Below are 14,160 nucleotides of genomic sequence, written 5' to 3'. Positions count from 1 at the left end.
ATTCAATCAAAAAGTAGGGGGGGGAATAAGCAGATTTCTTGAAAAGCCTCCATACACCTTAAGTGCACTGGGAAAAACAGGGGAAAATTTGTAACCAGGTACTTGGTGAAAATTAAAACCATGTACAGGAAAAACATTTGAATCCATTCAACCAAGATGCTTTGAGACAAGTCTAGTTAACATTGGCCCATTTTTTTATGGAAACTGTGAAAAGTAATATACAAACTAACCATTTACATCATGATTCAACAGACAAATAAAAGTTAATCACACTCCAAATCTGAAAAAGTTCAGTTGACAATTTGGCTCAGATGAACTTAAAAAGTATATAGGAAGGATAACAAGAGGCCCATGGGCCACATCGCTCACCTGAGAAACTTTGACCATTCTGTTCTTTACCAGATTTCCCCCTTTTAATACATATTGCGACCTCACCCTACCCAACTGATCATAATTTAGACATTTTGAAATCTACACTACCACAGGATGCTTCCATGTGCACATAACTTTCAGCTTTTCTGGCCCAGTGGTTCTTGAGAAGAAGATTTTCAAAGATTTTTCCTATATATTTCTATGTAAAAATTTGATTCCCCATTGTGGCCCCGCCCTACCCCCAGGGGTCATGACTTAATTTAGAATCTACACTACCCAAGGATACTTCCACACAAGTTTCAGCTTTTCTGGCCCAGTGGTTCTTGAGAAGAAGATTTTCAAAGATTTTTCCTATATATTTCTATGTAAAACTTGGATTCCCCATTGTGGCCCCACCCTATCCCGGGGTCATCATTTGAACAATTTAGAATCTACACTACCCAAGGATGCTTCCACACAAGTTTCAGCTTTTCTGGCCCAGTGGTTCTTGAGAAGAAGATTTTCAAAGATTTTTCCTATATATTTCTATGTAAAACTTGGATTCCCCATTGTGGCCCCGTCCTACCCCTGGGGGTCATGATTTGAACAATTTAGAATCTACACTACCCAAGGATGGTTCCACATAAGTTTCAGCTTTTCTGGCCCAGTGGTTCTTGAGAAGAAGATTTTCAAAGATTTTTCCTATATATTTCTATGTACAACTTGGATTCCCCATTGTGGCCCCGCCCTACCCCTGGGGGTCATGATTTGAACAATTTAGAATCTACACTACACAAGGATGCTTCCACATAAGTTTCAGCTCTTCTGGCCCAGTGGTTCTTGAGAAGAAGATTTTCAAAGATTTTTCCTATATATTTCTATGTAAAACTTTGATTCCCAATTGTGGCCCCGCCCTACCCCCGGGGGTCATGATTTGTACAATTTAGAATCTACACTACCCAAGGATGGTTCCACATAAGTTTCAGCTTTTCTGGCCCAGTGGTTCTTGAGAAGAAGATTTTCAAAGATTTTTCCTATATATTTCTATGTAAAACTTGGATTCCCCATTGTGGCCCCACCCTACCCCTGGGGGTCATGATTTGAAAAATTTAGAATCTACACTACCCAAGGATGCTTCCACATAAGTTTCAGCTCTTCTGGCCCAGTGGTTCTTGAGAAGAAGATTTTTTAATGACCCCACCCTATTTTTGTCTTTTCTTGATTATCTCCCCTTGAGAGGGGACTTGGCCCTTCATTTTAACAATTTAAATTCCCCTTCACCCAAGGATGCTTTGTACCAAGTTTGGTCAAAATTGGCCTAGTGGTTCTTGAGAAGAAGTCGAAAATGTGAAAAGTTTAAAGACGGACGGACGACGGACAAAATGTGATCAGAAAAGCTCACTTGAGCCTTCGGCTCAGGTGAGCTAAAAATGGATAGCAATACATGTACCTGATTTGACTCAGGAGACCTACAAGTATCTATTCAAACTTGTTTATATTTAAATAACATCCCCAAATATTTCATATTATACCACTGATATTTAACTTACCTCATTTTGATAATATTCTTTAGATAGTAGAAATTCTCCTGGCCTGAAAAATAGAATAAATTCTCCTAATGAGATGAAAACTTCCTCTTGGTCCACATAAAAATATATATATTTGAAAATAAATGATTTTAAAAAATCTGCAAAATAACTCTGAAATATTACAAAATATTTATAATGCCATATTATGTCGCTTTTAAATTCTCCAAATGCTTTTACTACAAGATCATCTACACATCCTCTGTTCATAAGGCAACTTCTGAGTCAATGACAAGCTACTGCATTAAATTGCTATGACTTTGACAAAACTTTTTAAAATCCTGTGATCTCATTCAAATGGCACTGTCTATGATGGCAAAGATTCAAATGATCAATTGAAATTTATTATTAGGTAAATAACTCTATAAGGCAAAATAAAATACTTTTTACTATATATTTTTAAAGGGGACATTGATACATGTTCCTGACAAAAAATACTTACCAAATGAAACATCATAAATTGAAAAGGTGTGAACGAAATTTTCTATTCCAATAACAAATTTATTGTCACATGGATCAAAATCTAGGAAGGCAGAGAATGATGTCTGGAATGGAGTACTGGCATTCACACAGCAATACACTGCAGTACAGGTACTAGGAATGTAGCAAGCTAGATCTGGTGGTAGATCTTCAGTTGTAATGGTGTGTGGACAGTCTAAAAGTTGTAAAATGAAAATATATCTATAAAAAAACTTCATAGAATCATGATTATTATGTACATGTATACAGTCACCAATAAAATAAGTTATGTATGGCACTGGGAAGAGTTCTAGCCTTTCACAAAAATTGTTTTGAGAATTTTTGTAAAGGTGTTACAGTAAGTGAGTTAAAGAAAATGTAACTATATGGTTTCTGAGAATAATAATACAAGTTTTTAATGAAATTAAATTTATAAAAGATTTCAAGGTAGAAACATTTTACCATTTATCCATCCATCTGCCAAAGAGCTAAAGTTTGTACTTTCACTACAAGAGTTTTCCTTTAAAAACATAGCCAATCCAAGATCTTCATATAGTTCAGTAAGACCATGTTGTGGTAATGAGGATTCTGTAAATCTTCTTTCCAATATCCATGATGTCAAAGAAAATCCTATTCAATCAGGATAAATAAGCAAAAACATGGCACATCACTTTCATCACAAGAAATGTAGTATTAAACTGGGCCTAACATCTCTTCCTTAAAATACATTATTTCATAAATTAATTCATATTACAATGAATAATTTAAAACAGAGAATTTAAATATTGATCTACTTTCAAGTATCCAGAAAATGAATTAAAATTCTACTCAATGACATTAAACAAAGATTATATACAAATGCTATAAATCTTAAGAGGAAATATTATACCAAAATGGATGTTTAATAATATTCAATTTTTTTTTATTACTGTGTTCTTTTTAAAACCTGGAAAATATAGCATCTGGATCATAACTGCCATAAAGTGCATCCCCAGTGAGGTAACTTATATTAGATACTTGAGAATAAATCCTCCTCAGGTACATTTTGTCACTCTGATCATATCCTTTGCAGGTAACCTTAAAAGTTTCATTTTTCCTTCCCTTACTACACATGTTGCTGTCTGTTGGTTTGACATCAACAACAAATGCCTAGCTGGGAGAACCCCCCCCCCCTCTTTTCTGAAGAATGGCTAAAAAATGTACTTTTACAATAAGTGTTACCTGGTATATCATAGCTAGCAGTTCTGAAGTCACATCTTGGTTTGGGCAGCATCATGTCTTTAAGTATACTCTCTGTCAGCATACAGTGATTTGGTTTGTAGCATACACTGATATTCACACTCAATATGTAGTGAGAGTCGAAAGGCAGGTCATACAGTGTGTAGCTGAAAAACATACAGAATACTAAAAAAACCAATTCGTGAGAATTTGTGAGCCCTTTTCTCTTCTGCATTAATGTCGACAGTGTGACTTAGCTAGTCCTTCTGTTCAGAAAAAATGGAAAAAATTATCAAGTTCTACCCATTTCGGAAATATTCCAGGAAACTTCTAGATATGCACATTTTCTGTCGGGTAATATTTCATTAATACTGAATAAAAACCCCAGTTACAGTTTACACAAAAAAGCTGGAGAAGTTTTTATTTAGTATTTTCTGTGGCTTTGATGATTCTACAGATGGGTGAACAGATCTGAATCAAACACTTAATTTCTTAGTCTGTATTTGATGCCGGTGCAAAATATGGACACAAGAAATTATATAACAAGAACTTCAAGACTATCATAATCAAAACTTAAATTATTTGAATGATATGTGATATGTGATATAGAATTAATTTTTGTAATTGTATTCAGATGGAGTTTAGTCAGGGCCCCATCCCTGGCAACTGCCATAAATATTTGAGTAGGGAATTCTTATGTTATAGCATAGGTCTAGGAAATAAAATTTATATACCAAAAAAAAACAAGATGTGTTTGTGAAACACTATGAGCCCGGCGGCAACAAAGTTCAAAAAATATATTTTTAGCATATTGATCACAGTCAAGGTCACAAGGTCATTGACCATGGTGTCATTTGAAAGAACTTAATCGGTGGAGTATGCATACCAAATATGAAGTCCCTATCTCCTATGGTTCAAAAGTTATGACAAACAGTGGAAAAAGCTATTTTTAGCATATAGATCACAGTCAAGGTCACAAGGTCATTGACCTTGATGTCATTTGAAAGGACTCTATTAGTGGAGTATGCATACCAAATATGAAGTCTCTATCTCTTATTGTTCAAAAGTTATGGCGAAGGTTAAAGTTGACAACAGACAGAAAGACAAACAGACAAAGACAGGACAAAAACAATATACGCCCGGGATCTATCGATCCGGGCGCATAAAAATAAATAAATAAAAAAAAAAATCAATTATTTGAATCTATGACTTATAAAATATTTTCCAAGTAATTAAAAATAGTACTACACACCTCAATCTGTATACTCCACCTAGTTGAAATATCTTGTTCTCACCTTAAAAAGTTAAAGAATTCAGAACACATTAATTCATCAACATGTGCTTGTACATAAACTTACAAAGAAAACCATTTTGAATATAAAATTTTAAACTCTGGAAAAGTTATTTTATTGGTACAAACCGAAGTTGAAGTCAATGAGAGAGAAGTCAGCCTTCCACTCCTCTATGCCGACACTCAGTTTTAGACGACAGGAGTCAATGTGTAAGAACCAGGAGACTGTGGTCTGTAGTTCTGTGTCTTCTGTACAGCAGGTGATGGAGGTACAGCTAGAGTGAAGCTGACAGGACGTCTTCTTCTCCAGGTTGTAAGGGAGGCCTGATAACCTACAGTCTGTAAATTTAAGCAATGCTCAACTTAGATCAACTGATTAATTGCATCACTCATAAAATATATCATGTTTTTTCGTGTCAAGTTACAATAAAATTTAGTTCTGTCTGTCTTTAATCTGTATAAAGTATACCATCTTTCCATCCATTGAAAGTTGGCCAGAACTGTGAACTTCTCCTGTTGCACTTAGTTTGTTTTCTGTAGCCTGGCATTTCTAAATACTCGTCAAGCTTATTCTTCATGATGTCTGAGAGTGATTCATGAGGACCAAGGGAGTTGTTCATCTTCCAAGATGACAGTGAAAATCCTGCAAAACGAAAGATTTTTAGCATGCTTCAAGTAAAAATTAAACATGAATATATGTGTATATGTTCCTCAATCAGTACACAGCACTAAAAATTGGTCCCCCCAAAATAAGGAATAAATTTCAAATCTCAATAACAATACCTAGAAGATCTTACCACTTGGTAAATTTTGGATCCAACTACATTTTTGCTTTGGAAGCAAGGCATTTTTGAAGACTGTCTGGTTAGCTATTTCACATGGACTTCGATTGTCAAGGCAAATACTCATGTTCAAAGTGACCAAGAAATTGTTCGAGAACCACAAGTTCTTCAAACGAATGCTTAAAAACAAAACAGAAATGTATGGTAAGAATACAGCACTACTGGTGCATATTAAGGTCAGACAAAAAGAAATGCATGTGTTACAAGTGCTTGTTTTTGTTTTTGTTTTTAAATATAATCATTATTTGTAACATCTATTGTGGATTTGCAAAACTGAGAAAAGTAACATAAAAAAAATCAATATTTAACGATTTTACATGAATTTGCAAAAATATGTTGACAAAAACGTTTTTGGGTCTATGGTATAGCCAGAATACAGTTTTTCACTAAAAGTAAAAGTAAGCATTTACTTACTCCATTCTTACAACTCCATTCATCCAAACATTTCTGTGGAATTCTGATTAGAAACAAAATGAAAATAGGCAAATGAATCCTCTTCTTAATACACACTGATATTCTTTTAAAATTGAGTCTATTTAAAACATACCAGTGTCCAGCATCTTGATGGATTCCTTTGACAGTTCTGTAAATCTCCAGTTGTCAATACCCACAGTGATCTTGGATGTACAGGGATCAATATCTAGGTAAGTCCTGAAGCTCTGTCCTAACTTAGTGCTGGACACACAACAGTCCAGTCCTGTACAGGTGCTAGGCAGGTGACAGGTCAATGTACTGGGCAGGGGTACCAAATCAAGGGGACTGGCACAAGCTATGAGAGATTTATGGGCTTGAAAATCAAAACAGTTTTTACTATACTTCCTTAGAGATAAATTATCATGCCTGGATTTTACAGAGTTAGAATCTGGATATATTTTTTTCAAAAAGAATAAAAAAGCTGATCTTTTCAAAAGACTTGCAACAGATAAGAAATATAAAGTGAAAAAAAAGATAAAAAGGGTATCAAAATTAAATACTATAGTTCCATCCAGTGATTTTCTGTGGCATGTAAAGAGTTGAAGAGTTATCACAGCCTTCTCCCTTGAGTCTGTTAAGCTTAAGATGTTCCATTAGATCCTGTAATGGAACACCAGTCAATGGGGAGGTGTCAGGGTATCCTTTAGCTGATAACCAGGATGTCACATCAAAAGCTATAGGAAACAGAGAAATTGACAACTAAGCACAGGTAACTATCACTACATATGTATATCCTGGAAAATATTGGCATAATCATCATAGTCCCACACTTTAGAGAAAGATCAAGAACACCATTGTTAAGATTATGATAGTTTTCCATCCATATCATTTCTTTGTGTAATTTCCCTTAATAAAGTTTTCAATCAAGACAAAAAATTTAAAATTCTTGCTGGTAATATCATACATGCTGATGTGCAAAAAGGGTACAGAGGCCGGTTTCTGTAGGCCAAAAATGGAGAATTTAAGATGTGGTATATACTATTATCCTTCACTCACCTGAGTCTACATATTCTCCTTTCCAGTTACAGTATGGCTGAGATAGAGACTTAGGAAGTCTGGTGTTATCAAGAATTGTGTACATCTCACATGAATGTATTCCTTCCCAGCATGCCGTGATGGAGAAACTGACTATGTATATGTTGGAGTTTGGAAGATCTTCCACAAATATTCTTACAAATTAAAGATAGATAAATTTTAGATTAAAAAAGGCACAATTTATTTAAAATAAATGTCAAACAACAAGGATTTGCAATCAATTTATTATGTCCTACCTAAATATAGAATTTTCATCTTTTAACTTTATTTAAGATAAATAATTCATATGAATACTTTTAATGCTTTTTAACATGCTTGTAATTACAATCAGACTTACTTTAACTGGTAAATTCCACTTATATTCAGAGATTCTTCTTTTCCTACAACAGAAAAAACTAGCTGTAAATGTATCTTGTTTTGCTAGTACATGAATATTTGGCAGAAATTGATTTTTCTAACAATTTTTGTTAGCATTTCCTAAGTATGCCTTATATGTTTGTTTGTACATGGGAAATTGAATGATGTACTTCATTCAGCAAGTACTGTACTGTATGTTGTACAAACATGAAAAGATGCTGCATTTGTGAGAATTAATAATTAGGATATTCTCTCGTTATGCTATTTGAAAAATATATTTTGACTTACACTACAAAGGAGAAATATTCTGAATCACACAAACATCTATATTGTAATCATAAATTATGATCATGCATACACCTATGTCTTTTCAGCATTTGCTTTCATATGGGGAAAATTGCTTGTTTAACATCCCTTTCGAGAATTCTTCACTCATATTGAGATACCACCACTTGCCGGTGGACGACTGGAGGAATATCTATGATTGACATGTTAAGCCCATTCCGTTTGTCCTATACCTTTTGGACATAATTATTCCTTGAACTGAAAACTAAGGCTCATGCAATATTTATAAAACAGACCAGACATTTGTTCAGTATTGTTTACAAAGAAGGGGAAATATTTCAAACTCAAAGTGATTAGGTAATCTGTTTGACTTGTTAGACAAGATTGCAAGGATGGAAAAGGTAAAAGGTGAAGAAAGTTCATGTTTCTTTTCTCTATTTAAAAAGTTAAATGTTCAGCAGATCGCATATTAAGTCGTACGTGTAATGAGGACTTTATATACCTGAAGAGACAAGTTTGTTGACTCTCATTTCAAGTACAAATTTATCAACAGCAACTGTAACTTTGTCCAGACAGAACTCCAAATTCACTGCAACTGTTAGGTGTCTTGAGATTGGCTCAGCATTCACACAGCAAGTGATCTCGGAACAGGACGGTCCAAGATTACATGAATATGGACCATTAATGTATGGTAGAGTTGACATCAAAGTTGTTGGGCAGTCTGAAATTACAATTAAAAAAAAAACATTTAGTTATCATTTACAGTACCATGTATAAACTCTAATTAAACTCTACATAAAGCAAAAAGTCAGGAACAAACAATTTTGATTTGATATAAAGTTAACAAATTAATTCATTATTTATGATAAGTAGATAATATGTTTCAAAAGAAAAGGGAATAAAAATTCCTTTGCACCAAGTAAATATTCTTTATAAGCATTTTGTTGTGACATTGACCCAGTGTTTCACTGAATTTGTAGTACTGGTAATTACCATTAGACCATCCTGATAAAAATGACAATTTGGTCGATTTATCACAAGCTTGAGTTCTGTTGTATAAATATCCAAAAATTCTTAGTTCCTCCTCCAAGATAGCTATGTTGTATTCATTCATTGTTGTAACCTTCTTGTCTGCTTTCCATTGTCCAAATGAAAATTCTACAACAACAAAAAAAATTTTCTATAAATTCTGCAAATACTGTAGATCACTAAATTTTCACAAACTGTGGTTATAGTGCTCTACATAATCTTAAGTAAGCTATTACATGTATATGAGAATTAAATTTTCGCGATCCCACTGTCTCGCGTAATTATGCAAAAATAAAGTTCTCACAAATAAAAAGTGATTTACAGTATGCATATGGTATTTGAAATAGCACGTGTATATACATAAATCAATAAATATCCTTAGTATACAGTAGTACATTGTGCTTAATGAATTATTGAAATTTTATGGTATGAACAAATTAAATTCATAACAAACCTGACTTGTTCCCACAATAATTCCAACATGAATATTTTTTGAGTGGCAGTTTTAGAAGACAAAACACTGATTCCCATCCAAGACAGGTCAAAGCCAAAGTTTAGATTTTCAAATGTAGATCACCGGTACCGTCAAAGGTCAGAGACAAAAAGTTGGTACTTAACGAAAAGGTTGGTACCAAAAGAAATTTGAAATACATATGTCAAACATAAAAGCCCTAACACATAACACCAGTCATTTAGAAGTTATGACCAAGGTTAAAGTTTTTAATAGTAAGTCATACTCGAAGGTCTGGGTCAAAAGCAAAGAAAGCTCTGGTAACTTTAAATACACATGCAAAATATATAAGTCCTAGCACCAACCATACGAGAGCTATTGCCATGCAAGGTTAAATAAAGTAAAATTTTATAAAAGTGGATCAAACGCCAATGTCAAAATATCAAATCTTTTGATACCCAAAGTCACACACTATGATGTTAACCCCAATTAACTCCAAGAAAGTGACAACAAAATTATGCCCCCCCCCCCCCCCCAAAAAAAAAAAAATAGTTATATTTAAATATGGCAAAATAGATACACCTTGACTGTTTACATGAAATGAAAAAAATAGACATAAGCTTTTACATTTATATGTTTAAAAATAAGAGATATACAAAGTCCTTTAATTTTTAACGAATAATGTAATTTCAATGCTTGCAATTAATTTAGATTTCTACAAATATAACCTTCAACAGATGTCCCAAGAGCCTTTTCACAGTATCCTTTGGGCAAAATTGTATTGTTGAGTATGACAACCTCTTGATCACATGCAGCCCCCCTCTCCAAACAAGCTATGATGGACAGACTTATTCTGAATTGATTTATTCCTTGTAGATTGGTGACCAAGAATCTGTAAAATAACATTATAAACATTTAACTCATCTCTTTACCTTGAACAAGATGGAACATAGCCAAACTTCCACGATATTTTTATAAGAATACAAGATATATTGAGGCTTAAAAAATTGATACAATGTTTGGAAACTCCACCCCGCTTTCAACATATCCTTGATATTTGAGATAGACAATCTAATCTCAGTAATCAAGAAATGTTTAAGGAACAAGGTACAGTTTCAATACAAATTAAGCCATGTATTTTTCTAAAATATGAAAGTGATATAAGAAATTAAAATTTATTCTCTCTGAATTATAGGAATTCCATGCAGTAAGAATACACAAATCATTTTTTCATATGACCTCCTAAATATTAATTGTGACGTTATTAACTTGTGCATTTTCCCGTATTTTTTTTAAAAATCATTTTTTCATATGACCTCCTAAATATTAATTGTGACGTTATTAACTTGTGCATTTTCCCGTATTTTTTTAAAAAGTTGCAGAAGACATAATTTTCAGTGGAATTTACTTTCAGAAAACATACTCTGCCACGGTCGCCCACAAAGTTTTTGGGATATGTGATTTTTCTAAGCATTTCACATAATATATCCGAAAACCGAAGTGGGCGACGGTGGCAGAGACTATTTTCTAAAGGAAAAAATGCACAGAAATGAGTCATTCTGAGGCTATTCTGCATGAAAATTAGAAAAGTACCAAATTAATGACGTCATATATCCAGAATGGCCCTCCTTAATGTTGTATTCTTTAATGATCTATCATATTCATCTACTCAACTATTTATAAAGCCAATTTCATAATTTTTTAAGAACATTAAATTTTTGGGAAGCAATAAAGCCCACACTGTACCTTCTTCTTTGCCTTCATGAGTGATATACATTATCACCATCAAAACAAAGGGTAAAATTACTGCTCAATTTATTTTAATAAAAAAAATTCTTACCTCATACGAAATATTCCCTTCATCCAGAACTCATGCCAAACATCAAATTCAAAATCATACATGACAAATGGATTTACAATGAAGCTGTCAATCCCATAACCAATCATCCAACTACAACTGTCCACAGAAAGGTGAAAGGTCACAGGGCGGGACATCAACTTTGTCACTTCCATACAACAGCTTATGCTGGTGCAACTCGAAGTAATGAGACAATTCACTTCATTGGGCAGTTTTGCAAGGATTGCAGCAACTGGGCATTCTGGAATTATAAAAATATTCTGTGTAAAATTTCAGAGATCAGCAGAAGCAATTCAAGATATACAAATGAGAACTGGCATTGCACCTTCATCATTAATCAAAAACAGCAAAGAATTACTAATACCATGGAAACAAGATGTGTTTGTAAAACACTGATGCCCCCATATGGCAAAATAGCAAAGATTAAGCTTTTCTTAAATGTAAATTTAATTAATTGGTACCAAAAGTAGGGTATTCTCACTGGAAAACAATTGTGAAATTTGAAAATAAGCTATTGTTACAGTTTTTTAATAAGTACAAAAATCTCCAAGGTCAAGGTCAAAAGGTCAATGTAATTAGTATCAAATGAAAGGTCTTGCCACATAAAAGACTTATGTAGAGCATGAAAGTCCTAGGTATAACTGTTCAGAAGTTATGGTCAACGTTCAATTTCTTAAAAATTAGGTCAAACTCTAAGGTCAAGGTCAAATGGTCAAAGTTATTGTTATCAAATGAAAGGTCTTGTCATAAGGATCAACTATGTAAAGTATGAAAGCACTAGCCCGAAGTCTTTAAAAGTTATGATCAAGGTTTGCTTTTTTAAAGTAGGTCAATCTCAAAGGTCAAGGTCAAAGGGTCAAGGACCTTCATATCCAATGGTCTTCTCACAAGGACTACATATATGAAGTATGAAAGCCCTATCCCTTACCGTTCAAAAGTTATGGCCAAGGTTAAAGTTTTTTTCACAAGTACGGAAATCTACAAGGTCAAGGTCAAAGGGTCAAGGTTGTTGATATCCAGTGAAAGGTCTTTTATCAAACATTACATATGTGAAGTATAAATGTCCTGGTATCTACTGTTCAAGAGATATGGCCAAAGGAAAATTTTAAAATTTTTCTTAAAAAGTAGGTCAAACTCCAAGGTCAAGGTCAAAGCCAAAGGGTCAAAGTTAATGTTATCAAATGAAATATCTTGTCATAAGGATCAAATATGTAAAGTATGAAACCACTAGCCCTAAGTCTTTAAAAGTCATGGTCAAGGTTTGCTTTTCTAAAGTAGGACACTCTCAAAGGTCAAGGTCAAAGGGTCAAGGAACTTCATATCCAATGAAGGGTCTTCTCATAAGGATTACATATATGAAGTATAAAAGCCCTATCCCTTACCGTTCAAAAGTTATGGCCAATGTTTTTTTCACAAGTACGGAAATCTACAAGGTCAAGGTCAAAGGGTCAAGGTTGTTGGTATACAGTGAAAGTTCTTTAAACAAATGTGATACATATGTGATACATATGTGAAGTATAAATGTCCTGGTGTCTACTGTTCAAAAGATATGGCCAAAGTAAAATTTAAAATTTTCATGTAAAAGTGGGTCAAACTCCAAGGTCAAGGTCAAAAGGTCAAATTTGGTGGTACCCAAAGAAAGGTCTTGTCACAAGAAATACACATATGAAATATGAAAGTCATAGCTCCACTAAATCAAAAGTTATGGGCAAGGGTAAAGTTTTTTGCGGACAAACAGACAAACAGAAAAACAGACAGACAGACAGACATGACAAAAACTATATACCCCCGAAACTTCGTTTACGGGGGCATAAAAATATCATATAATTAAACAATCTTGGAGCTATAATTAAAGTGAAAATGTATGTAGCTGTTGTTGTGGCATATATTTCCTCACCGTTTTTCCAACCATTTTTTGAAGGTTGGTATAATTCACTTGTCCTGTTACACATGTCAGGGGACAGATAACTGGATATAGCCAGGTTATTATAGAGGTATGTCAAATCAGCCTGGGAGAGATCATCCAAGTCCAGGCCATGAGTTACACCATAGGATGACAGAGAAAAGGCTTAAAAAAACCAAATGTATGTACATGTAATAAAAAGACAGACTTGATATGATTTCATAAATATTTTTAAAAAATCCAAGCACGAGAATATTTTTTGTACAACTTAGTCAGGCACTTACATGGAATTTCAAAGTTAAGGTTCCCAACACAGTGTCTTTTATGTAAGAAAGTGTTTTTGAATATTGAAGCAGTAAAAACACAAGCCTTGTAAGTTTCCCAACAGATGGAGAGTACCAAGTCAACCAGAAACATATTCTGAGTATACAAGTCATGAATAATGTAACTGTAAAGAAGAAACATTAAGAAAGCATGAGCACATACTTGGAATCAATGTTAACAAAGATATATATATTGAATATTTTAGCTTTTATTTATAAACTTACTCCAAACGGATTACTTCAAAGAGGTAGAAATAGTTCTTAGAGCCTGCAAATAAAAATAAAATACACCCATAAGCAACCACAACACTAACCTGTCATGTTCCTTACCTATAATTAATATGTAAATTAATGGTTAAGTGATAACGTTTATTAAAAAAATTTTTGTGTTTAATGGAAAGAAACAGAAATTATTGAAAAAAAATTATAACTGAAGAATGATGTATCAAGATGCATGAAGATGGATGAAAGCAAAAAGTCAACAGAATAACTCCGCACGGTGACATAAAAAATTCTTTTCATGATTTGTTTAAATTTTTGGCATATTAAAAACTGCAATTTTATAATAAAACAAGTTGTTTCTTATACATGTATTTACCCCATTTGACATCCTGAAAAGGAATTTGAGCCTTCAGGTTTTCAATCCCAAGGAACAGCATTCTAGTACAAGGATCAATGTCCATGAAAACCTCAAAGGT

At 33.5% G+C, this 14,160-nt stretch overlaps 2 protein-coding genes across 2 annotated transcripts; both read right to left on the bottom strand.

Moving 5' to 3' along the window:
- Positions 1–3,867: 3,867 nt before the first annotated feature.
- On the bottom strand, positions 3,868–5,860 carry LOC134244632 (uncharacterized). The gene is made up of 5 exons (XM_062726891.1): positions 5,703–5,860; positions 5,375–5,548; positions 5,035–5,244; positions 4,867–4,909; positions 3,868–3,880 (listed from the first exon to the last, which is right to left on the bottom strand). Exons 1-5 carry the CDS (start codon positions 5,812–5,814, stop codon positions 3,868–3,870), a joined length of 552 nt encoding a protein of 183 aa, XP_062582875.1. The 5' UTR covers positions 5,815–5,860.
- An 853-nt stretch (positions 5,861–6,713) lies between these two features.
- On the bottom strand, positions 6,714–13,783 carry LOC134244631 (uncharacterized). Its single transcript, XM_062726890.1, has 9 exons — positions 13,777–13,783; positions 13,173–13,304; positions 11,219–11,477; positions 10,107–10,270; positions 8,892–9,056; positions 8,401–8,619; positions 7,594–7,636; positions 7,218–7,390; positions 6,714–6,895 (listed from the first exon to the last, which is right to left on the bottom strand). The coding sequence occupies exons 1-9, from the start codon at positions 13,781–13,783 to the stop codon at positions 6,714–6,716; spliced, it is 1,344 nt and encodes a 447-aa protein (XP_062582874.1).
- Positions 13,784–14,160: the final 377 nt, after the last annotated feature.

Source organism: Saccostrea cucullata, unplaced genomic scaffold (assembly GCF_032062105.1).
Source record: "Saccostrea cucullata isolate Sc308-1 unplaced genomic scaffold, CSIRO_AGI_Scuc_v1 ctg2447, whole genome shotgun sequence".
In the NCBI taxonomy this organism is placed as follows: domain Eukaryota; kingdom Metazoa; phylum Mollusca; class Bivalvia; order Ostreida; family Ostreidae; genus Saccostrea; species Saccostrea cuccullata.
Note: the sequence above shows the minus strand (reverse complement) of the source record. Positions and strands in the feature narration are given on the sequence as shown.